The sequence below is a fragment of the Rhinolophus sinicus genome, chromosome 1 (genome assembly GCF_057876585.1).
Source record: "Rhinolophus sinicus isolate RSI-liver-muscle chromosome 1, RSI-T2T, whole genome shotgun sequence".
NCBI lineage: Eukaryota > Metazoa > Chordata > Mammalia > Chiroptera > Rhinolophidae > Rhinolophus > Rhinolophus sinicus.
The window spans coordinates 94,087,317-94,111,195 of NC_142501.1; the positions used below are offsets into that span (position 1 = coordinate 94,087,317).

Genomic DNA, 23,879 nt, shown 5'->3' on the forward strand with positions numbered 1-23,879 from the left:
CATGTGAACCCACAGCCCAAAAATCCATGCAGGAAGAAATACACTTACACATACTAAGTGGAATGTGGTAGAGGTGAAGTCATTTTTTTACAATGCCTAAATCACACTCTGTGGGAGGTTGCCCTCTCATGAAGACCCTGAGTTTGACTTCAGTTTCTCCACCTGCAAAAATGGGACTGTATTAGTCAGGGTTCTCCAGAGAAATATGGTATATATTTATATATATTGTTTCAGTGTCTGACTGGAGGGAAATATACAAGTGAAGAAGTAACTATATACAGAATACCAAGGTCTCAGAGAGAGAATAATGACCAGACTGCCTTATCTTTCCTGTGGTGCCACTCTATCCCACACAGACCTTTTTGTGATATATATTTAATATATATATATATATATATATATATATATATATATATATATATATATATATATATATTTAACATAAATATAATAAGTAATTATTTATCAGAAGGAATTGACTCATGTGATTTTGGAGGTTGAGAAGTCCTGAGATCTGAACTCGGTAAGCTGGAGATCCAGGAGAGCTGATGGTATAAGTTCCAGTCCACGGTCAGGAGAAGACCTAGCCCACATCAACAGTCAGGTGGCCCTTCTCTCTCACTCAACCTTTTTTGTTCTATTTAAGTCTTAAATTGATTGGATGAAGCCCACCCACATTGGGGAGGGTAATCTGCCTTACCTAGTCTACTGATTCAAATGTTAAAATCATCCAGAAACTCCCTCACAGACACACCCAGAATAATGTTTGACCAAGTGCCTGCGCACCCCATCACCCAGTAAAGTTGACACATAAAATTAACCGTTAGAGGGACTAAAAAAGTATGTCTTTCCTTCTTTCCAAACTTCTACTCAGGGAGAAAGACATTGGATGGAGGTGGCGTGGGGGAAGTTATCGACGAGATGTGGGTTGTCACAAATCAAATAATTATAAGGCAGAGGACTTAAAAAACAAAAAGAAGTAAACAGTTTTTTGAATTCCAAAGACTTTAAGGCCTGTGTCTTAGTCTGCTCCAAATGCCATAACAAAATACAGCAGAAATTAATTTTTGCACAGTTCTGGAGGCTGGAAGTCCAAGATTAAAGTCCAGCAGGTCAGTGTCTGGTGAGGCCTGTCTTCTGGCTTGTAGATGGCTGCCTTCTTTCTGTGTCCTCACATGGCCTTCCTCTGCGCATGTGTATTCCTTGTGTCTCTTCCTCTTCTTATAAGGATGCCAATCCTATTGGATTAAGGCCACATTCTCATAACCTCATTTAACCTTAATTATCTCCCTAAAGGCCCCATCTCCAAATAAGTCACATTGGAGGTTAGGGCTTCAACATATGAATGGGGGGGGGGGGGGAGTCACACAATTCAGTCCATAACAACTACCCTTCTTTTTTGTCTCACTGGAATCTAAAGATGTTATATTTAGCATTTATGGTGTAGTGATGGCTCACTGCAGCCCTAAACCCAATGAAGGGAAAGATAATGAGGTTCAAAGGGCATCATTATAATGAAAGGCAATTGAATGCCACCATAATCCCTAGCATTATCATTATCAATTTTAGACCAAGACATTAAGAACCTGTTCATAATATGTTTGCTGGTTCACAAAGAGAACTGGAAAAACCAATTTGTTCGGCAATGTTTACTGAGCATCTCTGATGCTCTCGACTGGCTATTGTGATGGGGAGAGCACAAAACTGAACACCACAACCCCACCCTTCAAGGTCTTTCAGTTCTGTAGGGATGTTCAAATGCACACACTCACACATCTCTAGAATCCAACGTAGAAAGTGATAAATGTGATGGAAGAAGTAATTAAATATGCTACAGGAGTTTGGAAGAGTGATAAATATACAGTTAATAATAGTCATTATACTTTATGGATCATTTATCATGTTGACTTAATCAAGGTTCCCAATTTTCAGGATCTTAACATTATAAGACAGATATGCAACTCATGATTTACTAAGTATTATACCCTGTTTCCCCGAAAATAAAACCTAGCTGGGACAATCAGCTCTAAGGCGTCTTTTATAGTAAAATAAGACCGGGTCTTATATAATATAATAAATATAAGACCGGGTCTTATATTAATTTTTGCTCCAAATGATGCATTAGAGCTGATTGTCTGGATAGATCTTATTTTTGGGGAAACACGGTATCAATGGGTAAAGCATTGTGTTTGGTACGCTCTCAGATACAAAGATGATTAAGATGTGTTGTCTCTTCTTCTAGAAGCTCATAATATAAATAGAAAAATATATAAATGGGTGGTCAGCAGGACAAATTGCTACAAAAATAAATTTAAAATGTTTTTTCTCATTCTCTACTGGCCAGAGATAAGCACCTCTCCGGAATGGCAGGGAGGGTAAGCCTGTACCTGTGCTTGGGGACTTGGAGAGTCCCCATGTTTGGTCAGAGCAGCTCTGTGTGGCAGTATCTTGCAGAAAAGCCATGAATTTGCCTGGAGTGACTTGGTGGGTGGGGGTCAGGTGCCTGAGGAAAGTGGGAGAGAAGACAGAAGCTGAGTCGCAGGTCTCAGCCCCGTTGGCCTCGGGTGGGGAATTTTGCAGTGAGGCCAAGGACTGATAAGCACCAGCCCACCACCACCCTGGGGGAGGGGAGGGAAAGTGGAGTAGGTTTAATACAGGGGTTAGAATCTCAAGTGTGAAGAGAGGGGCTCTTCACCAGGCTGGACCCAGTCCCACCCAGCTCTCTCCAACTAGAGGGAGAGTAGGGGAAATCCCTTGCACTTCAGCGTTATTTGTGGCCACCAGAGGAGGTCCTATTACTGGGCAAAGAAGCCGCTGGAACCCTGATATCATTCTGTACTCTCTGAGTGTAACAGCAGGAAGAGGGAGTGATGATAAATGGATCAAGAAAGATACTTGAAAACAATGGTGGAGGGGTGATGTGCACCGATAGCGCAGTAGAAACCGGAACACCTAAAATATTGAGCACCTGCTGTGTACGGGGAGCTTTATGTATATTATCGCATTTAACTCTCCAGTGATCAGGTAAGTCTTGATGCGTGTAGAAACAGTTTTCCAGAGCAGAGGCCATCAACTTGCTCAAGTCCCCGCTGAGCTGCGCTGAGCCTGGAGACTGCGCCTCACCAGGGAGCCAGCACTGCTGCGCTCACCTGGGTAGAGAGAGAGAGCAGCAGCAGTCAACTAACCCCAGCCAGGTGCGTTTCCTGCCTGGGGAGCGATGAACATTTTGTCTAACAGCATTTTCGCATTTCTTTCCCAAGGAGCTGGAATAATAATGGCCTATCTTACAGTGTGGAGGAGTGCGTTTTGGTAGTAGGAAGGCTACCGCACCCAACTGCCGGGAACCCAACTGCGCAGTTCCCTTGCGCCTGCATCCGGGGTGCCCAGGCCGGGAGATTTGAGACGCTGGGCGGGGCGGAGGGTGGTGGGGAGCAACTGTGACATGTCTGGTCCCTCCCCTCCCCGGTCACTGTGATGCTGCTGGGCAGCTGCTGGCCCAGCATGTCTGTCCCCGGGCCCCTCCCGCCCAGTGTGTCACAACAGCGGAGGCGGCTGTATCTGGAGCAGTTGGGGTGGGCAGGCTCAGCTCCGAGGCGAGCGGGCGAAGAGAGCAGCCGCGATGGTGAGCCTGCCAGGGCCTTGGGGCCGGGCCCCAGCAGGGTCGGGGAGGGGGCGGGCGCCATGCGGAGCCGCGTCTACGTGGGGGCTCGTTAGCCATCGCTTTAGATCTCCAGAGCTGGAAGTCTCTTGGGGGTGTCAGTTCAGAGTCGGGGTGTGTGTGTGTGTGTGTGGGGGGGGGTCGGCACCCTCGGGCGGAGGACACCTGGTGGCAGTACATTTTATCATAGAGGGAAAGTGCAGAGCCAGGGCAGGTTGCCCTCCAAAGGTACCTAATGGAGATCTGGGCACGCAAGTACGGGGAGGAAGGACAGGAGAGGGGAGATTCTGAGGGATCCCCAGACGGACAGCTCAGGGACCAGAATGGGGGGTGGGGAGGGGACAGTCCAGCGATTCCAGATGGGTGGGCCTGGCCTGCGGCTGGGGGAGTGGGCTCAGTCAGGTCCCTAACCCCAACCACATGTGTCGGTGTCCCCGAATGTGACAGGGAGTCACAGTGCCCCAGACTGGAGGTAGTAGTTCTCTTTCTTGGTCCCCGGCCACTGGCTTGGGTTTGGGGCCCTTACAACTTGAGCACTCAGCTTCCCAGACACCTGGCACCTGTGCCAAGTCCCAGTTTTTCCAGCGGTCAAAGTCAGGACTTTGGAACACAGAAGTCTCCCTGCGGCAGCCAGGGGGCCTCGGACTTCTCATTTGTTTCGCTTCCTACCCGGACTTAGGGGGACAGGAGATGGCCCCTTTGCCTCACCGCGGCATCTGTCTCCTTTTGCAGACATGGATCTTAATTGCTGGGGAGGAGGCCTCTCCACACTAGTTCCACCCCCTAGAATCTCTCCCTTCATCCCGGGCACCCAGGGGTGGGTAACAGCCACCTCCAACCCACTTCTGTGACCACCTGGGAACCCAGGGTCTCCTGGTCCAGAGCCCTGGTATTTCAGCAGTAGGGAGGTGGGCTGGAAAGGTTGGGTGGGGGAAGGGGACAGACTAAGTATGTGTCCCAGGCCAACGTGGGGTTCTCTGGGTGTCACACAGGTCAGGGGAGAACCTCCCCTCCTCCCCTAGCCCCTGCTCATTGTGGAAAGTGCCCAGGGCCTGTCTCTGGCCCCAGCTCTGCTGTTTCTAACTCCAGGTCTCTCCAGCAAAGTCCCTCTTCCTGAGCTTGTTCCCAGGCACACCTGGGAGCTTTAAAAACTCGGAGGCTATTCAGGAGAGTGGCCAGAGGAATCTACTTCTACCTGAGGCCTTTGGGTGGGACCATACAAGGAGCCCAGAGCCGGAGTTCAGGATTTTGGCTCCTGGCTCTGCAGCTAGCTGTGAGTGACTTCAAGAAGGTCACTTAACTTCTCTGTACTGTTTTTTCTCACCTGCAAAATGAAGAGGGGTTATGGTTCAAAGTTGCATGTAGTTTATGGTTCAAACTCCATCTAGCTTTGCTTTTAAACTTTTTATTATAGAGAATTTCAAACATACAGAAGGACAGAGAATGGTATAATGACCCTGTATATGCCTCATTCAGTTTCAACAAGTAATCTACTTAGGATGAGTCTTGCTTTGTTTATTTTCCTTTCCTCTCTCCCATTATTTTGAAGCAAATCCTAGGCAGCATACTCAAGATTGCATATTTAATATTTATAATATCTAGCTTTAACTCGAGTGCTTTATAATTTTCAAAGTGCTTTCTCTTACATATTTTATTAGGTTGGTGCAAAAGTAATTGCGGTTTTTGCAATTATTTTTCACCTTTTAAACCGCAATTACCGTTTGCACCAACCTAATAATTTTCACCTGAATGTCGTAGTGACTCTCAGAGTGGCCCCTCAAGGAGGCTTCCTGGGAGCCAAGGATCATAATTTAGCCCTCTGAGCAAACGTTGGTGTGTATTCAGTAGGCAAATTCCTGAAAATACCTGGTCAATCAAAAATTTAAACAGTAAAACCTTATTTTAAATGTGCTAAAGAATTTAGATGTTTAACTGAAAATCTATGGCTGATTATTTTGGAAAGAGAATATCTTTTATTTATTGTGAAACATCAAATTTTTTATAACAGGTTCTATTTAGAAAACTTAATTGCATGGGCAACATTTGTCTTAATAGGATAACATTTTTTTATTAGTTTCAGGTGTACAAAACAATGTAATAGACATTTATACCCCTCACAAAGTGATAACCCCCCCAATCTACTACCCCTCTGACATCGTATATAGCTGTTACAATTCCATTGACTCTATTCCCCATGCTGTACTCCACATCCCATGACTATGGATATATTAAATTATAGTTGACATTCAATATTATTCAGCTTCAGCTTCAGGTGTACAGTGCAGTGGTCAGGCATCTACACCGTCCATGAAGTGGTCTCACTAATAAGACAAGTGCCCATCTGACACCCTACAAAATCTTTACAGCATTATTGATTATATCCCCCAAACTGTCTTTCGTATCCCCATGGCAACTTTGTGGTTTCTAATTCCCTCACCTTCTCCCTCACCCCCAACCCCCTCCCATCTAGCAGTCATCAGTTTTTTCTCTATATCTCTGAGATTATTTCTGTTTTGTTTGCTCATTTATTCTGTTCTTTAGATTTCACATATAAGTGAGCTCATATGGTATTTGTCTTTCTCTCTCTGGCTTATTTCAGTTAGCATAATGTTCTCTAGGTCCATCCATATAATTACAGATGGTAAGATTTCAATATCCAAAATTTATAAAAAACTCATTCAACTCAACACCAAGAAAACCAAACAACCCAATTAAAAAATGGGCAGAGGGCCTGAATAGACATTTTTCCCAAGAGGACATACAGATGGCCCACAGATATATGAAAAAATGCTCCACATCACTAATCATTAGGGAAATGCAAATTAGAACCACAAGAAGATACTACCTCACCACAGTCAGAATGGCTATCATCAATAAGTCAACAAACAACAAGTGCTGTCAAGGATGTGGAGAACAGGGATTCCTTGTTCCCTGTTGGTGGGATTACAGATTGGTGCAGCCACTATGGAAATCATTATGGAGGTATCTCAAAAAACTGGAAATGGAACTACCTTATGACCCAGCAACTCCACTCTTAGGTATCTATCCGGAGAAATTCAAAATGCTAATTCGAAAAAATATATGCACCCCTGTCTTTATTGCAGCACTATTCACAACAGCCAAGGCATGGAAACAACCGAAATGCCCATTGGTAGATGACTGGATTAAGAAAGTGTGGTTCATTTATACAATGGAGTATTACTCTGCCATAGGATAACATTTTTTTATTGACCATTTCCCACTCATAGAACCTCTTTTTAAAAGTCCCTGACTCATTCCTGAAAGGCTGGAATGGCACATCTATAAACCTAGAACAAAAGAATCCCACCATTACAGAAAGAACTTTACTTCCTGTAACAGGTTAAGTTTTGGGCAGCCATCCCCCATGCTCCCCTTCCCTAGTGGAGGTTGGGGTGCGGAGGCTGCCTCTGTATTAAGGAGGGTTAGAGCCAGCATTTTTATAGGTTCTGGGTAAGAAATTTATAACTAACCCTATCACTGAGCATTCCCATCTGTCCCCAGTGTCCCTGTACAAGCAGTTGTCCTGGGAACGGCGAATCTGACATCTTTTTTTGGGAGGTGGTATGGAGAATCCTGGCAGGGGACCCAAGCCAAGCCTGTGTCTGTAATTCCAGGGTTTAGAGAAAGTGTCTGTGGTTAAGGGCAGGTGAAGGTTTACAGCATCCTTAAGTGCATTCCTTCTGGATTGGGGAGCATCGGCTGCGTGTGAGTGGAGATGGGCAGCAAATGGCAACAAAGAGCCTGTCTCATGAAAAACTGGGCAGTTAGAGGGCAGAGTGTTCTGGGGGCAAAATGGACACTGCTTCTATGTCTGTGGTGCTCCAAACTGCCCCTGTGTGGGCAGGCATAGCTGAGCTCTTCAGGGTCTGTATTTATATTCTGACCTCAGAGCATTGCTTGGGGCCCCGAGGGGGCTGCACATCACTGCTGCATCCTTCTTTGTCTTCATTAAGTGCAGGTTCCCACAAAGGTCACTGGGTCCGCGCCTCTGGGCAGCACAGAGGCCCTGAGGAGCAGAGCTCCCGCAGGCCATGGCTGAGGCAAAGGCGCTGGGTGAACGAGGAGGGACTGGTGACTTTTCATAGGAAGCTCCCAGGCCCAAGTCAGGCCCATGCAGAGCTAAAGGGTTAATGCAGTTGGTGAGAGTCCTTTCTGAGAGGGCTCCTGAGGGCCTTGAAAGGAAGATGAAAAGTTAAAAATAGTTTTCAAGGAGGAAATAGCTGGTGAATATGGGCCAATGATAGGGGTGAGTAGGCGGATGTGGCACTCCTGGGGGGAGGAAGTGGACCAACTGCTCCTTCTCCCTTTGGCCATCAGGGCTCTGACGGAGCTATGAGCAGCTGTGACATTGCCCCTGTCAGAGTCTTCCTGCGAGGGTTTCTCCCAGATAGTGAGCTGTGGGAGAGGAAGGAAAACACGTGGGCACTATGCGCGTCGGTCTGAAACTCCTTAAGCGTCGTCTCCTCACTTGCGCCCCCTGTCGGCTAAGGCTCCAAGGGTCCTTTGACACCACAGGGTCCTCTGCCGGCAGTCCACTTCCCCAGCACCCCTGCCGTCCCTAAGGCGGGTCTTCTGCCATCGGCCGGCCAGCAGCGCCTGGGACCCAGCCCCTCTCCTGAGCTGCTTTCTTACCGCTGTGGACTCTGGTGGACCGTCTGTTCTTGTTGTTTTTACTTTGCCGTCTCTTCTTTGTTTTGAGTAGTTCCAAATATGCTCTGATGGGAGGATTTTTAGCAGAGATAATTCAATCTTTCATGAGTCACATTTGTTCTTCCTTTAATTATCCCTCTGTAACCCTGTTGGATATACGTTTTACTTGCCATGTCTGACTTAGATCCTAAAACATGGGTGATTTATTATCCCAATCTGACAACTAGAAACAATTCGGTGTAATCATATGCTTCCTGAAAGCCACTGTGTGGCATTTGACTGTGCAGGTGGTCGGGTGTATAAGGACGGGTCTCAGGTTTTCACATGGCACACATTGCTGGCCTACGTCAGTTTCTTTCCTAAGCAATATATCGGTTTTACTGTTTTTGAATACTTTTAAATGATTATTAAAGCTACAAAGCCTCCTTCTACAGAACTTTGATTAGCTGATTTTATTCCTCTGAGGGGAAAGCAAAAGGAAATGACTAATATTAAAATAGAAATAATATAAGATTGATATAAGGAAAGCTTTCTTATGTCAGAATAATAAAAGGGCTGTAAAGTTGTAAAATTGCTTTTCTTTTTTTTAAAAATTTTATTTTATTAAATTTATTGGGGTGACAGTTGTTAGTAAAATTACATAGATTTCAGGTGTACAATTCTGTATTACATCATCTATAAATCCCATTCTGTGTTCATCACCCAGAGTCAGTTCTCCTTCCATCACCATATATTCGATCCCCCTTACTCTCATCTCCCACCCCCCACCCCCTTTACCCTTTGGCAACCACCAAACCATTGTCTGTGTCTATGAGTTTCTGTTTCTCATTTGTTTGTCTTGTTCTTTTGTTGTTTTTGGTTTATATACCACATATCAGTGAAATCACATGGTTCTCTGCTTTTTCTGTCTGACTTATTTCGCTCAGCATTACACTCTCAAGATCCATCCGTGTTGTCACAAATGTTCCTATATCATCTTTTCTCACTTGCCGAATATTATTCCATTGTGTATATGTACCACAACTTCTTTATCCATTCATCTATTGAAGGACATTTTGGTTGTTTCCATGTCTTGGCCACCGTAAACAAAGCTGCAATGAACATTGGAGCACACGTGTTTTTATCTATAAATGTTTTCAGATTTTTTGGGTAGATACCCAGGAGAGGGATTGCTGGGTCATATGGCAATTCTATTCGTAATTTTTTGAGGAACCTCCACACGGCCTTCCATAACGGCTGCACCAGTCTGCATTCCCACCAACAGTGTATGTGGGTTCCTTTTTCTCCACAGCCTCTCCAACACTTTCTACTACTTGTCTTGTTGATGATAGCCATTCTGACTGGGGTGAAGTGATATCTCATTGTGGTTTTTATTATTTGCATTTCTCTGATGATTAGTGATGTTGAGCATTTTTTCATATGTCTATTTGCCATTTGTATGTCCTCTTTGGAGAAATGTCTCTTCAAGTCCTCTCCCCATTTTTCAATTGGGTTGTTTGTTTTTTTGTTGTTGAGTTGCATGAGTTCCTTGTATATTCTGGATACTAGCCCCTTATCGGAGGCACTGTTTGCAACAATCTTCTCCCATTCAGTTGGTGGCCTCTTTATTTTGTCGATGGTTTCTTTTGCTGTGCAGAAGCTTTTAAGTATCATATAGTCCCATTCATTTATTTTAGCTTTTACTTCCATTGCCTTTGGAGTCAAATTCATAAAATGCTCTTTGAACCCAAGGTCCATAAGTTTAGTACCTATGTTTTCTTCTATGCAGTTTATTGTGTCAGGTCTTATGCTTAAGTCTTTGATCCATTTTGAATTAACTTTGGTACATGGTGACAGATAGCAGTCCAGTTTCATTCTTTTGCACGTGGCTCTCCAATTCTCCCAGCACCATTTATTGAAGAGGCTGTCTTTGCTCCATTGTATGTTTTTAGCTTCTTTGTCAAAAATTATCTGTCCATATTTATGTGGTTTTATTTCTGGGTTCTCAATTCTATTCCATTGGTCTATGTGTCTGTTTTGCTGCCAATACCATGCTGTTTTGATTATTGTAGCCCTGTAGTACAAGCCAAAGTCAGGAAGTGTGATACCTCCATTATTGTTCTTTTTTCTTAAGATTGCTTTGGCTATTCGGGGTCTTTTGTGGTTCCAAACAAATCTGATGATTTTTTGTTCTATTTCTTTAAAATATGCCATTGGGATTTTGATGGGGATTGCATTGAATCTGTATATTGCTTTGGGTAATATGGCCATTTTAACTATGTTGATTCTTCCAATCCATGAGCACGGAATGTCTTTCCATTTCTTTGTGTCTTCTTCAATTTCTTTCAAAAATGTCTTATAGTTTTCAGCATATAGGTCCTTCACATCCTTGGTTAAGTTTATTCCTAGGTATTTTATTCTTTTTGCTGCAATTGCAAAAGGAATTGTTTTTTGTATTTTTTTTTCTGAGATTTCATTGTTAGTATATAGGAAAGCAATGGACTTTTGTGCGTTGATTTTGTAGCCAGCAACTTTACTGTATTTGTTGATTGTTTCTAATAGTTTTTTGGTGGAGTCTTTGGGGTTTTCTATATATAGCATCATGTCATCTGCAAAGAGTGATAATTTAACTTCTTCATTCCCAATTTGGATGCCTTTTATTTCTTTCTCTTGCCTGATTGCTCTGGCAAGGACTTCTAACACTATGTTGAAAAGCAGAGATGATAGGGGACATCCCTGTCGTGTTCCTGAACGTAGAGCAAAGGGATTCAGTTTTTCTCCATTAATTATGAGATTAAAAATTTGTTTTTCTTGATGTTCTACAAAACATGGGCTCCTCTGCCCATGGCGGATGGCCGTAGGGTGCACAGATGCCTCATCTGCTCTGTCCTCATGAGCCTATGCCTCAGAGAAACTGAACACTTTGTGGGACCTGCCCTAAATTTTCCCGTCTTTTGTTCATACTGCTTCTAAACCCAACTAAAATGGTCACGTTGGCATGTCTAAATTCCTCAAGGTCTCTGCATATATTCTTCCTCTAAGATACTGATCCAGAAGTTGTTTTTCCTCCTTTGAATTCTTATTACCTCTTAGGCACTGGCCACTGTCCTCACTAAATCGACTGCATATCTAGCATCTAGATTTAATAATAATAACTTTTCTGCCATATTTACTTTACCTGCTGTGTTTATTGAAGTATTTTAAAGGAAAATACAGACATCATGACATTTTACCCCAAATACTTAAAAAATGACTCTAAAAAATAAGGACATTGTCATGCGGGGTGGCATGTGGGGTCTCAGCTCCCACTCCCCATATAAGAATGCAGGACATGGTGAGGCCAAAAAGGAACACACACGGAGCCATAGATAGGGGAGTCACACCACTATATTCTCGCTGGCGGCTGGGTTGGAGACACAGGAAGCAGGAGCCACACATTCCGCAATCTGCACTCCACCGCTTGCTAACTCAGCCACCATCTTCTTGCTAGGCCCCCTCCCCCCCATTTCCTGCTAGCGTAGCCACGACAGTTATATTAGTGGCCAATGGCTCACTGGTTACAGCTGATGGCCAACTAGTCATAGCTGATGGCCATGCAATCACAGTTGATGGCCATTTACTACCTGAGCCAGCACCTTTCTACGTGAGGCCGAGAGCCTAGAAACTGCACTCCTGGCTCTGTCCCCATAGACATTTTCATACTTAACTACACTTTCATTATCATGCTTAACAAAATCAACCAATTTCTCTCTTTGTGTCACAAATATTTTGATTTGTTCATACCAGAATTCAGTCAAAGTTCACATACTACATGTGAATGTTATGCTTCATAAGTTTTTTTTGATATCACCTTTATTTTTCATAAATTAAAAAGATTCTATCACTTGCCCTGTAGAACGTTCCACCTACTGGATTTGTTTTATTGTTTCCTCATGATGTCACTTAACATTGGTCCTTGTGTTTTCTATAAGGTGGAAGCTAAATATTAAGGGTTTAATAGATTAAGGGCTGAGTGTTTTTGACAAGGTTTGCTCGTGGGTGGTGTTGTGTGTGTCATATTGTATTACATCAGGAGTTCCTTAATGCCTGCTTTTCTCACTATTAGTAGTATTAAGATTGATCCCAGTGTTGGGCTGGTGACCATTGTAATTACTTTTCTTCCTCATGTCCTGCAAGTAACAGTGATTCATTGGTGCTATAGGAATATCCAGTTCCCCATCACCCTTTCACTGAATGGTGTTGGCATCCTTGTTGAAATCAATTATATAATTAGAAACTGTAATATGGCAATATTTCTTAATACCGTGTTTCCCTGAAAATAAGACGTAGCTGGACAATCAGCTCTAATGTGTCTTTTGGAGCAAAAATTAATATAGGACCGGTCTTATTTTACTATAAGACTGGGCATAATAATATAATATAATATAATATAATATAATATAATATAATATAATATAATATAATATAATATAATATATACCGGGTCTTATATTAATTTTTGCTCCAAAAGACGCATTAGAGCTTATTGTCCGGCTAGATCTTATTTTCGGGGAAACATGGTATCTCATTTCTTCTACATTGATTCGCTAATACTCTTCTGATAAAAAAAAGCTTTTCCTCATCAACAGGGCTGTTTGGATGAGAACAAATAAGTTTTACTTCTGGGGGAAGTTTCCTTTTTTTCACAACACTAAGAATGTGTGGATTTTTATATATACATCCTGTTTCAATCAAGTACCATTAATCTTCTGATGCTCGGTGTGTCTCATCTTTGACAGCGGGAGCCTCTTCAAGTTGGTTTCTGAGATATTCTGACATCACCCCATTTGTGTTACTGTCTGTGCTCTCAGGGCTCACAGTGTCTGTTCCTTGCCCCAGCCCTGGGTCCAGTTAGTTGGATGGTGTTGAGAGACCTTCACTTTCTCTTGATTGGTGTGGCCACTTTTGGCTTTTGGAAGCACCTATGAACCTATCAATTATTTCCAAGTCTATCTAATCCCTCCAATTACTCTTGTGAATTAGTTCTACAGGGAAAATAGCTCTTCCTAAGGGGTGTGGGTGTGTGTGTGTCAGAAAGAGAGAGAAAGAGAGAAAGAGAGAGAGAAAGAGACAGAGAGAGAGAGAGAGATTTTGTCAGTGACGACTGGCACTTTTATTAGTGTGAGATTAAGGGGCCAATTAAAAGAGGCTAAAAATATTGATATTACCATGTTGGTGGTTTTCAGGTCTCCATGATCCTTTATTCTTCCTCCTATGACCTTTGATCTTTGTGAAACACCGCTGCACCCTTGCCAAAAAGGCCCAGAGTGTTTCATAAGGCAGGGCTGACTGGAGACTAAGCAGCTTCACAGATAGGCCTGGAGGATAGTTGAGGTGTGGTGGTGGTGATGGTGGCAAGCCTCAGAAGGTGGAGGGTCAGGGCCACAGAGGATGTGATCACCCAGAGGATGAGATATAGGGTGAGCCTTCTTTTAGGCCTTTCCAATGTCCCCTCAAATTTAGTTCCTTCCTTAGAAGCCACAGCTGTGTGCTGGATGTCAAGTTGCAGTCTGGGTAGTTCCTGGGTGTGGAACACCGCTGTTCTTAGACCTTAATTGAGTCCTAAGTAAAATAGACCTCACAATAAAGGTGAGTGGAAGGGGACCTGAGGTCTCTAACTTTCTACGTGTGCCTCTTCCAGGTGGAGAATAAAGTTACAAGGTAGCATAATGAAATTGATAACCATAAAGACAACAATAATCATGGCTAACTCTTTCTTTTCAGACAAGGGGAGGTTAAGTAACTCAGCCAATGTCACACAGCACAGCAAATCAGTTGAGAAGGCAAGATCCAAACCCGGGGGTGTGGGCAACTTTGTGAGAGAAGCCTTTCCCTGGCCACCAGGGTCACGGAGATACAGCTGGATTGTATTCCCAGCTTGGATGTGCTATCTACTGGCTGTTGTGAACACCTGTACTCTCTATCCTTCCCAAAGACAAGAGTGCAGAAACAGATGTAGAGTTGGTGCTCAGTTGTAAAACCAAGTAGGGGAGCAAGGGGTCATGACACCTCTGACCCTTTGAGATGTCACTCAGGCAGCTGCCCTGCTCCCATGCCCGGAGAACTTCCAAGCTCCTAGAAGCCCCATATTTTGACATGTACTCAGTGTGTTTCCATGCCCAGCCACATGCTCTGGAGACTCTGCACCTACTGGAGTTATCCGAAGCTGGAAAACGCCCGGTTGGGTCATGGATAAAGAATGGAAACCCACAGACCAGGCACATGCTTCCCTATTGGGCTCTGGAGGGCGTCCCAGGCACAGAGCCACCTTGTACCAGCCACTGCTTACCCACAGGTGTGGTGTAGTAGGGGGATGAGGCCCTCCTCCCAGCAAACCCCATGGTTGATTTTTATTCACACACACACATACACACACACACACACACACACACACACACACACACACACATGCTCATACTCTCAATCACACATGCAAACCCTACTCCCCATCCTAATCTAGGGCCAGTCTAGTACTAGGGCCAGTCAGGTAACTGTGGCTTCATACCAGAGTAACACAAAGAAAAGGACACTCTAAAGGTCAGCTTTACGAGGTCTGACAATTAAGTTCGCGAACTCATCCTAGAAAAAGTGCTACACACCTCATTGCTGAATATCATTATGGTCACCTTCATCCCTTGAGAAGCTATGCACCGATGCTAATGCCTAGTCCACCCTTCAAAGCAATTTTGGAACTCTTTTTCTGGAATGGCCATCAGAGCTGCCATCGTATTATACTTGATGTCCTGAATGTCATCAAAATGTCTTCCTTTCAATATTTCCTTTATCTTTGGGTAAAGAAAGAAGTCATTGGGGACAGATCAGATGAGTAGGGAGGGTGTTACAATACAGTTATTTGTTTACTGGCTAAAAAGTCCCTCACAGACAGTGCCGTGGGAGCTGGTGCATTGTCGTGATGCAAGAGCCATGAATTGTTGGCGAAAGTTGAGGTCGTCTAACTTTTTCACACAGTCTTTTCAGCACTTCCAAATAGTCAACTTAGTTAACTGTTAGTTAACTGTTTGTCCAATTGGTACAAATTCATAATGAATAATCCCTCTGATATCAAAAAGTTAGCAACATTGTTGCAACAAGTTCACAAACTCAATTGTCAAACCTTGCTTGCGTGTGTGCGTGTGTGCGTGCATGTGTGTGTGTGTGTCATTCTGCTGTTATCACTGGTATTTCCTTTGACCATCTTCATCAGTACAGGAGTCTCATGGTCTAGAATTAGTCCTTTGTTTCATTTGTGCAGCTTCCCCCTTTTTCCTTTCCTTGGTATGAAGGATTAACCCTGGAAAGCAAACTTTAGAGCAAACCACAAAACTGGGTCTTCTTCAGAGCTGAGTCTTGGTCTGGATGCAGTGGTGCTCAGATGCCTGAGACCTCACATCCTGTTTCTGCGATGGCATGGCTAGAGGGATGGACATCCTGTGAGCTGAATGTCAGGAGAGACAAGTTTTCACATGTGGGAGATACAGGAAAAAGACATGGCTGTGTGCCAGGACTCTCTGACTGTGATTCTGCACTCTCCCCACAGAGGGAATGTATATCAGTCCACGTGGGTCAAGCGGGCGTTCAGATTGGCAATGCCTGCTGGGAGCTCTTTTGCCTGGAGCACGGCATCCAGGCGGATGGCACCTTTGGTGCCCAGGCCAGCAAGACCAACGACGACGACTCATTTACCACCTTTTTCAGTGAGACTGGCAATGGGAAGCATGTGCCCCGGGCTGTCATGGTCGACTTGGAGCCTACTGTAGTAGGTAAGTATGGGCTAGGCCATCCCCACAGAAAACAACCTGAGACTGAGAGGCTCTGTCTGTGATTCTAAGGAAGCAGAGGCTCTAACTGGAAGGTGCGGTGGCTCAGCTAGAGCCCTTCCGCCCCCCATGATTCTGTCAGCTCCTTGAATTCTCCAGTCTTGAGGAGCCTCACAGTAGAAATCGGGATCTCTTCTCTCCCACCATAGAACTAAACTGTGCAAAACAAAATGCTCTCTACTTAAAACCCTCAAACCTACAGACCAAAATTGTCAAGGTTGTTTAGTAAATACTAGGGATAAAAAAATACAGATAATTTTGGAAATGATAAGAAGCCCCCAAATAGTCAATTTCTCAAAAAGTGTATGTTTCTGATTCTATAATAACTGCAGTCTGTTTTCACAGGTGTGGCACATAAAATGGAGTAATGGCAGGCATATTCTCTTACAGCCAGAGGTTGCTGTAGTCCTAGAATGAACCTCATTTGGATCTTAGAAAACAGGAATTCTGACTCGGGTCAGGACAGAATTCTCTCTGCTCTATCTCTCCCCCTGAGCACTCCCCCTCCAGGTCCCTGGGTCTGACCCTCGGGTCAGTCCTCAACTCCACATCAGGATGTCCTCAGCTTCAAGGCTGGCTCAACAAGCAAGGGATGGATACATGTCACAGAGACGTCTGGGCAAATGTCTGTAAAGCCCAAACACTAATTCCTAGGTGCAGTAGACTCTAGGTACTCAGCCTGTAATTACAATAGTGCAGATTCTGCGCCCAGGCCACTGTGCAAATGGGTGCTTTCCCTGGGGGAGTAGGAGACCCCTGAAAGGAAGAGGGGGGATGTAGTTGGGACCTGGTGCATCCGGTCTGCCTTGTGTCTTCTTTGTGTGGATCTTGGGAGGTGAGCAGCGCCCCCTTGACAGGCTCTCTAGGGCTCCTGCTCTTCTAGAACCTGGAGCATAGCTTTGATTTAAAGTAATTCTGAAATATCTCTAATGCCTGACATGTATTATGTCCACCTTGAGGTGGATATTAGGAGAATGACAATTCTGAGGAGAGCTCAGGAACAAGGTAGGTCATCCTGAATCTTTCTCTGTATCCCCAGAACATTTTAATGCAGATGAAATCAGGTTAAATTTTGGAGTCACTTTGCAGCATGAAAGAAACAATAAAAGGGAAGCCTTGTGGGATCCAGGGGAAAGAAGGAGTGTTTGGTGAACTTGGTTGAGCTTTTTAAAGTTCCAGCCAGGAGAACAGCTAGCTTCTTGTTGCCTACTTGAGTCATAGGCTTCTGGTTCTTTTCGTGCCTATGTTTCCTTGGAATTCTCTCAGCCTTTTGCAGATTTGTTACAAGGTTGTCTGGCTTCACCTCAGTGGAGTTTTACAGGTAGGAGAAGTGGAAACCCAGAAGGGTGTTATATAGTATTTTAATGGAAAAGAAGGCAGTAAGACACAATGGTCCCCCTCTTTTGGTAGATGAGGTTCGGGCAGGAACCTACCGCCAGCTCTTCCATCCAGAGCAGCTGATTACAGGAAAGGAGGATGCAGCTAACAACTATGCCCGGGGCCACTACACGGTGGGCAAGGAGAGCATTGACCTGGTGCTGGACCGCATAAGGAAGCTGGTAAGTATTAACAAGGGCAGGAGATTGGTGAGTCAGGCTAAAGTGGACAGGCTTGGACTCATACCTCTCTGAGCAGGATGGGTAGAGGCACGTGACCCCTGGCTATAGGACAGAGCTTCTAAGCTTTGGGAACTTCTGCTTATGTTCTGTAAGAAGCATTCACAGGGATGGTGGCCTTCCTTCCACTTGGACATCAGGAACTACCTTATAGGCTGGTGCCCTGTTAATTCTTATTGATACTCCATGGTAGTGTCTGGGGCAAATTCCACACATAAAGAAGGCTAAGCTCTTTGCTTGTTGGAAGCATAGATTAACAAAGCATTGAATTTGGAAGAGAAGAGGAAGTGGTTGTTGATACATTTCAGCACTTACAAATGCCATTACAAATGTCAGTTAAATACATTCCTTAATTTAATCTCCTTAGTAATCATAGGAATGAAGCAGGTCACTTCCCTGTGCTTTACAGATGAAGAAATTGAGGGCCAGGATGGTTCAATAAATTAGCCCAGGGCGTACAGCTAGAAAGTGGCAGTTAGGATTTGAACCAGATTGGTTTGCCTAGAAAGCTCTAGTTTGGAGTGATCACTCTCTACTCAAGCTCCCATTTCCTTATCTGTAAAAAAGAATGAAACTGGACTGCTATCTGTCACCATGTACCAAAGTTAATTCAAAATGGATCAAAGACTTAAGCATAAGACCTGACACAATAAACTGCATAGAAGAAAACATAGGTACTAAACTTATGGACCTTGGGTTCAAAGAGCATTTTATGAACTTGACTCCAAAGGCAATGGAAGTAAAAGCTAAAATAAACGAATGGGACTATATGAAACTTAAAAGCTTCTGCACAGCAAAAGAAACCATCGACAAAATAAAGAGGCCACCAACTGAATGGGAGAAGATTTTTGCAAACAGTGCCTCTGATAAGGGGCTAGTATCCAGAATATACAAGGAACTCATGCAACTCAACAACAAAAAAACAAACAACCCAATTGAAAAATGGGGAGAGGACTGAAGAGACATTTCTCCAAAGAGGACATACAAATGGCAAATAGACATATGAAAAAATGCTCAACATCACTAATCATCAGAGAAATGCAAATCAAAACCACAATGAGATATCACCTCACCCCAGTCAGAATGGCTATCACCAACAAGACAAATAGTAACAAATGTTGGAGAGGCTGTGGAGAAAAAGGAACCCTCATACACTGTTGGTGGGAATGCAGACTGGTGCAGCCGTTATGGAAGGCAGTGTGGAGGTTCCTCAAAGAATTACGAATAGAATTGCCGTATGACCCAGCAATCCCTCTCCTGGGTAGCTACCCAAAAAATCTGAAAACATTTAGAGATAAAGACACGTGTGCTCCAATGTTCATTGCAGCTTTGTTTACGGTGGCCAAGACATGGAAACAACCAAAATGTCCTTCAATAGATGAATGGATAAAGAAGTTGTGGTACATATACACAATGGAATACTATTCGGCAGTGAGAAAAGATGATATAGGAACATTTGTGACAACATGGATGGATCTTGAGAGAGTAATGCTGAGCGAAACAAGTCAGACAGAAAAAGCAGAGAACCATGTGATTTCACTGATATGTGGTATATAAACCAAAAACAACAAAAGAACAAGACAAACAAATGAGAAACAGAAACTCATAGACACGGACAATAGTTTAGTGGTTGCCAGAGGGTAAGGGGGGCGGGGGGTGGGGGGTGGGAGATGAGGGTAAGGGGGATTGAATATATGGTGATGGAAGGAGAACTGACTCTGGATTATGAACACACAATGGAATTTATAGATGATGTAATACAGAATTGTACACCTGAAATCTATGTAATTTTACTAACAATTGTCACCCCAATAAATTTAATTTAAAACAAACAAACAAACAAACAAAAAACTCAAATTCTGGGACTCCACTTATATTTCTGATATTGGTACCCTGAACCACCTTCCAAGGTTGGGATGAGATGTGTAGGTCAGCAGTTTCCACCAAATCCAATGAGAAAGGCAGGGGAAGTGGGTGAGGAGTTGGGGCTCTCAAAGGCATAGTCATTCACCACTGCGGTTCTGAAACTCTCATTTTGGGTTCAGCCAAGGCACTGGACTGGCACTTTCATGTACCTAGAGGCATGTACATGTACAGTTTGCCACCTCTATTTCAGCCAGTCTTCCCAAGGTCAACCCAACTCCTTTGGTATTTCCTTTGTCCTTCAAGGCTGTTGTGATTTCCTCCATGTGAGAATGTGCCAGGGCCTGAGATAAAGGTTGCCTGCTTTTGTCCACACGAGGGTATTCTGGGAAAGCTGTCTTCATGGTTTCTTCTCATGTCGTGCTTTCCCCAGACAGATGCCTGCTCTGGCTTGCAGGGCTTTCTGATCTTCCACAGTTTCGGGGGGGGCACTGGCTCTGGCTTCACGTCTCTGCTGATGGAACGCCTCTCCCTGGATTATGGCAAGAAGTCCAAGCTAGAGTTTGCCATCTACCCAGCCCCCCAGGTGTCCACTGCAGTGGTCGAGCCCTACAACTCCATCCTGACGACACACACCACGCTGGAACATTCCGACTGTGCTTTTATGGTGGATAATGAAGCCATCTATGACATTTGCCGCAGGAACCTGGACATCGAACGCCCCACCTACACCAACCTCAACCGCCTCATCAGCCAGATCGTCTCCTCCATCACCGCTTCTCTCCGCTTTGATGGGGCCCTCAACGTGGACCTCACCGAGTTCCAGACCAACTTGGTGCCCTACCCCCGCATCCACTTCCCGCTGGTCACCTACGCACCCATCATTTCTGCTGAGAAAGCCTATCATGAACAACTCTCCGTGGCTGAAATAACCAGCTCCTGCTTTGAGCCCCACAGCCAGATGGTGAAGTGTGACCCAAGGCATGGCAAGTACATGGCCTGCTGCATGCTCTACCGCGGGGATGTGGTGCCCAAGGATGTGAACGTCGCCATCGCTGCTATCAAGACCAAGCGGACAATCCAGTTTGTGGACTGGTGTCCCACAGGCTTCAAGGTGAGACTGAGGATAGAGGGAGGACACAGAGGACTAGAGAGGCAGAGGTGGATTACAAGGATGGGGAAGGTGTGTCAGCTCCAGGTTCTTGGGCTACGATATACAGTTACATGGGCGCTTCAGGCTTTGGGGATGATAGGGGAAGAGGGGCCTAAGCCAAGTGTCACATTAATTTCATTCATTCATTCATTCATTCATTCATTCACTCATTGATTTATTTTGGGTAAGGGAGGATTTCATTTTAAAAGATTATTGACAGAAAGGGACGGTCACTACTGCAATTGGAGAAGGGCTCCTACAGCTCCACCCTAAGGTCTGCAAGCATCTCAAAAGTGGGCAGGAAAGGTCATTTGTTTTATCAGGAGGAGTGAGCATGCTGGAAAGAAGCTGTATGGTGGGTGGGATGAACAGGAGACTGGGTGGAGGTGGCTGTGACTTGGCCATAGATCAGAAAATGAAGGTCACCAAGTTATTCAAGTTGCCAGAGAGGTGTGTTCCCTCTTCTTAGCAAAAGATGTGTTCTTCTCCCAATTTATTGTGAAAATTAAATATTCACCCTGCGAGTCTTAATCAATTTACAGTGAGGCTGACACATTTTGTGGTTGTATGTAACTGTGAATCACTCATATTGTGAAGCCCTGAAGTTTTCCATTAACCAGGAGTAAGCAGACACTGAGGCAGCCTGTTGTGGGTCAGGTGTCTGCAGTCTGGAAAGTGCCAGACTAAGGATTTGTGGGGAGACATGGACTACCCAGGGAAGACCCCTGGGTCTCAGTGCTGACTGAACGCTGAAAGAAGTGAGCCTCTGAGTTGCACTGGCAAGGCATGCAGCTGGCTCTGTGCATGTGAACTGCTTGGTCATTTTGTCCTGTGGTCCATGGTCTTTATTTAATCAGATTACACCATCAAAATAACTGCTACCATTTACATTAATTAGTACCCCCAGTCATGCTTTTAATAATTCAGAGGTTACTGAGCACCAGATGTGGTTATATTAGATGCTGGAGATAGAGATGAGCACATCTCAGCTTTTCCCTGGTGGGAATTATACAAAACAAGGCACTGCATGTCAGCATTTCAGCTGACCTATTTGCCCTTGAAGCTGTGACCTAGCTGATCTGCCAAGCAAAGGAGAGTCGCATTCTTTCTCACTGCTCCATTCCTAGCTACATATATAATCTTTTTTCCTAGACTGTGCCTATTTTTATGTGGTAGTTCTGGTCATTCTTGCAAAAACAGTCAAGATCTTCCAAAAAATGCAGTTCTTTTTTTCTTTCAAATTAGAAACAAACAATAAAACATGCTAATAAGAAAATGAATAGGAAAAAAAATAAGATGTGAAGGTGGGGGTGAAATTAACAAAAAGGAGATGTACTCTCATTTTCTCTCCTTCATTTTAAGCTGAAGCTCTGGGATTGTCCAGAAAGATAAGGTGGTAGCAGCGACGTGAGCTGCTTTTCAGAAAAAGCATATACTGTTGAACATCCTCCTGTTTCATCCTCCCCAAAGGTGTTTGTCTCCACCTAACTGAGGCCAGGGGATATTATTGTCCAAAACAGGAGAGTTGCCTCTAGGCACGCAGTTTTAGTTGGTCAGGGCCAGATCTGGCCAAATCTGTCATGTGGAAGAGTTCATTTTCATTGCCTGTCCCCTTCTCATTTTTGGTCCTTTGCCCCTACTTCAGATGACCATTTGGGAAAGAATAAACTTAATAATAACTTCAAGTCTAGAAATTAATCTGACTCTCAAAGGGAACCTATTTCCCTTTTGAAGAAAAACATGTATTGTACACATCCCCTTACTCATCTCACTCATTATGCTTATTTGTCTACTTGAATCTCCCCGTTAACGTTTCTATTACTAGCCCTGTTCTCCTCCTCCTCTTCTCCAGTCTTTAGATGCCCTTGACTTTGCCTGTACCACAACCCCACTCACTTTGATTTTCTCTTCAGCACTCCCCTCTCTCTACCTGCCAGCTTCCCAACCTCCTGATTCCCTCTTTTCACCTCCAGCCCTGCATCCTGCTCCCACGCCTACAGCTGTGTCTTGCTCCCACACCATGTAACAAAGATGACCCATCTGGAGTTGCTCCTCCTCTTTCTCTGTTCCCCAGGTGGGCATCAACTACCAGCCCCCCACCGTGGTGCCAGGAGGGGACCTGGCCAAAGTCCAGCGGGCTGTGTGCATGCTGAGCAACACCACGGCCATCGCAGAGGCCTGGGCGCGTCTGGACCACAAGTTTGACCTCATGTATGCCAAGCGGGCCTTTGTGCATTGGTATGTTGGCGAGGGAATGGAAGAAGGAGAATTTTCTGAGGCCAGGGAGGACCTGGCTGCCCTGGAGAAGGATTATGAAGAAGTGGGGACTGATTCGTTTGAAGAAGAAAATGAAGGGGAGGAATTTTAAATATACATGTTCCTCTTGGCTGTGTCTTTTTATTTATGCCGCTCCACTCTAAGAACACTCTAAGCACTCTTCCAAGAGTAGCAGCTACACTCCCGACACCAGTACCTGTGGGTGACTGGGTTGAAAATGGGTGCTGGGCTCTGTCAGATCCTCCGTTGGGTAAAAGCAGCTTTGTGTCACTAAAGAACATGAGAGTCCCTGTCTTTGGGTTAGGGTGAAGCCAAGGTACATGTGTGAGGAGGCCTAATCAGGATTTTAAATTCTAGATTAGGTCCACCCCAAAACACAGCCTGCTGGCTGGAGAATGGTAAAACACTAGGGAAAGGAAAGATCTGGGTATCGGGAAGGGAGTGGTACATAAGAGCTGGAGAGTTAGTGAGAAATAAGATAGACCCGTTTCCTGTCCATAGAAACACACAAAGAAATGAATGAGATAATTTCAGATAGTGTTAAGTGATAAAATAAACCAACAGTGATGAGAGAAAATGCTCCGGGGGAATGCTCCTTGCTGTTGGGTTGTCAGAGAAGGACTCATGCGAAGCTGAATGAAGAAAAGAGCCATCATGAGAATTCCAGAGTTGGGATGCTGAACACAGGGCAAAAACACAGATGTGGGAACAGGCTTGGAGTTTCTGAAGAACAGAAAGGAGGTCAGTGTGCCTGGAGGACAGTGATAAATGGACATGAGACCCAAGAGCCAAGCAGGGGTCAGAGC

The 23,879-nt window shown here is 44.5% G+C and overlaps 1 protein-coding gene across 1 annotated transcript; it reads left to right on the forward strand.

The window, feature by feature from the left end:
- The first annotated feature begins 3,360 nt into the window (after nt 1-3,360).
- Nucleotides 3,361-23,182, forward strand: LOC109461218 (tubulin alpha-8 chain). The gene is made up of 5 exons (XM_019757296.2): nt 3,361-3,622; nt 15,885-16,107; nt 17,575-17,723; nt 20,077-20,757; nt 22,871-23,182. The coding sequence occupies exons 1-5, from the start codon at nt 3,620-3,622 to the stop codon at nt 23,162-23,164; spliced, it is 1,350 nt and encodes a 449-aa protein (XP_019612855.1). The 5' UTR covers nt 3,361-3,619; the 3' UTR covers nt 23,165-23,182.
- The last annotated feature ends 697 nt before the right edge of the window (nt 23,183-23,879 follow it).

Excerpts from the sequence above, each read along its gene's own strand:
- LOC109461218 (XM_019757296.2), top strand. Across the intron at positions 16,108-17,574 it reads CTTGGAGCCTACTGTAGTAG|ATGAGGTTCGGGCAGGAACC; the intron begins GTAAGTATGGGC and ends CTCTTTTGGTAG. Across the intron at positions 17,724-20,076 it reads TGGACCGCATAAGGAAGCTG|ACAGATGCCTGCTCTGGCTT; the intron begins GTAAGTATTAAC and ends TGCTTTCCCCAG.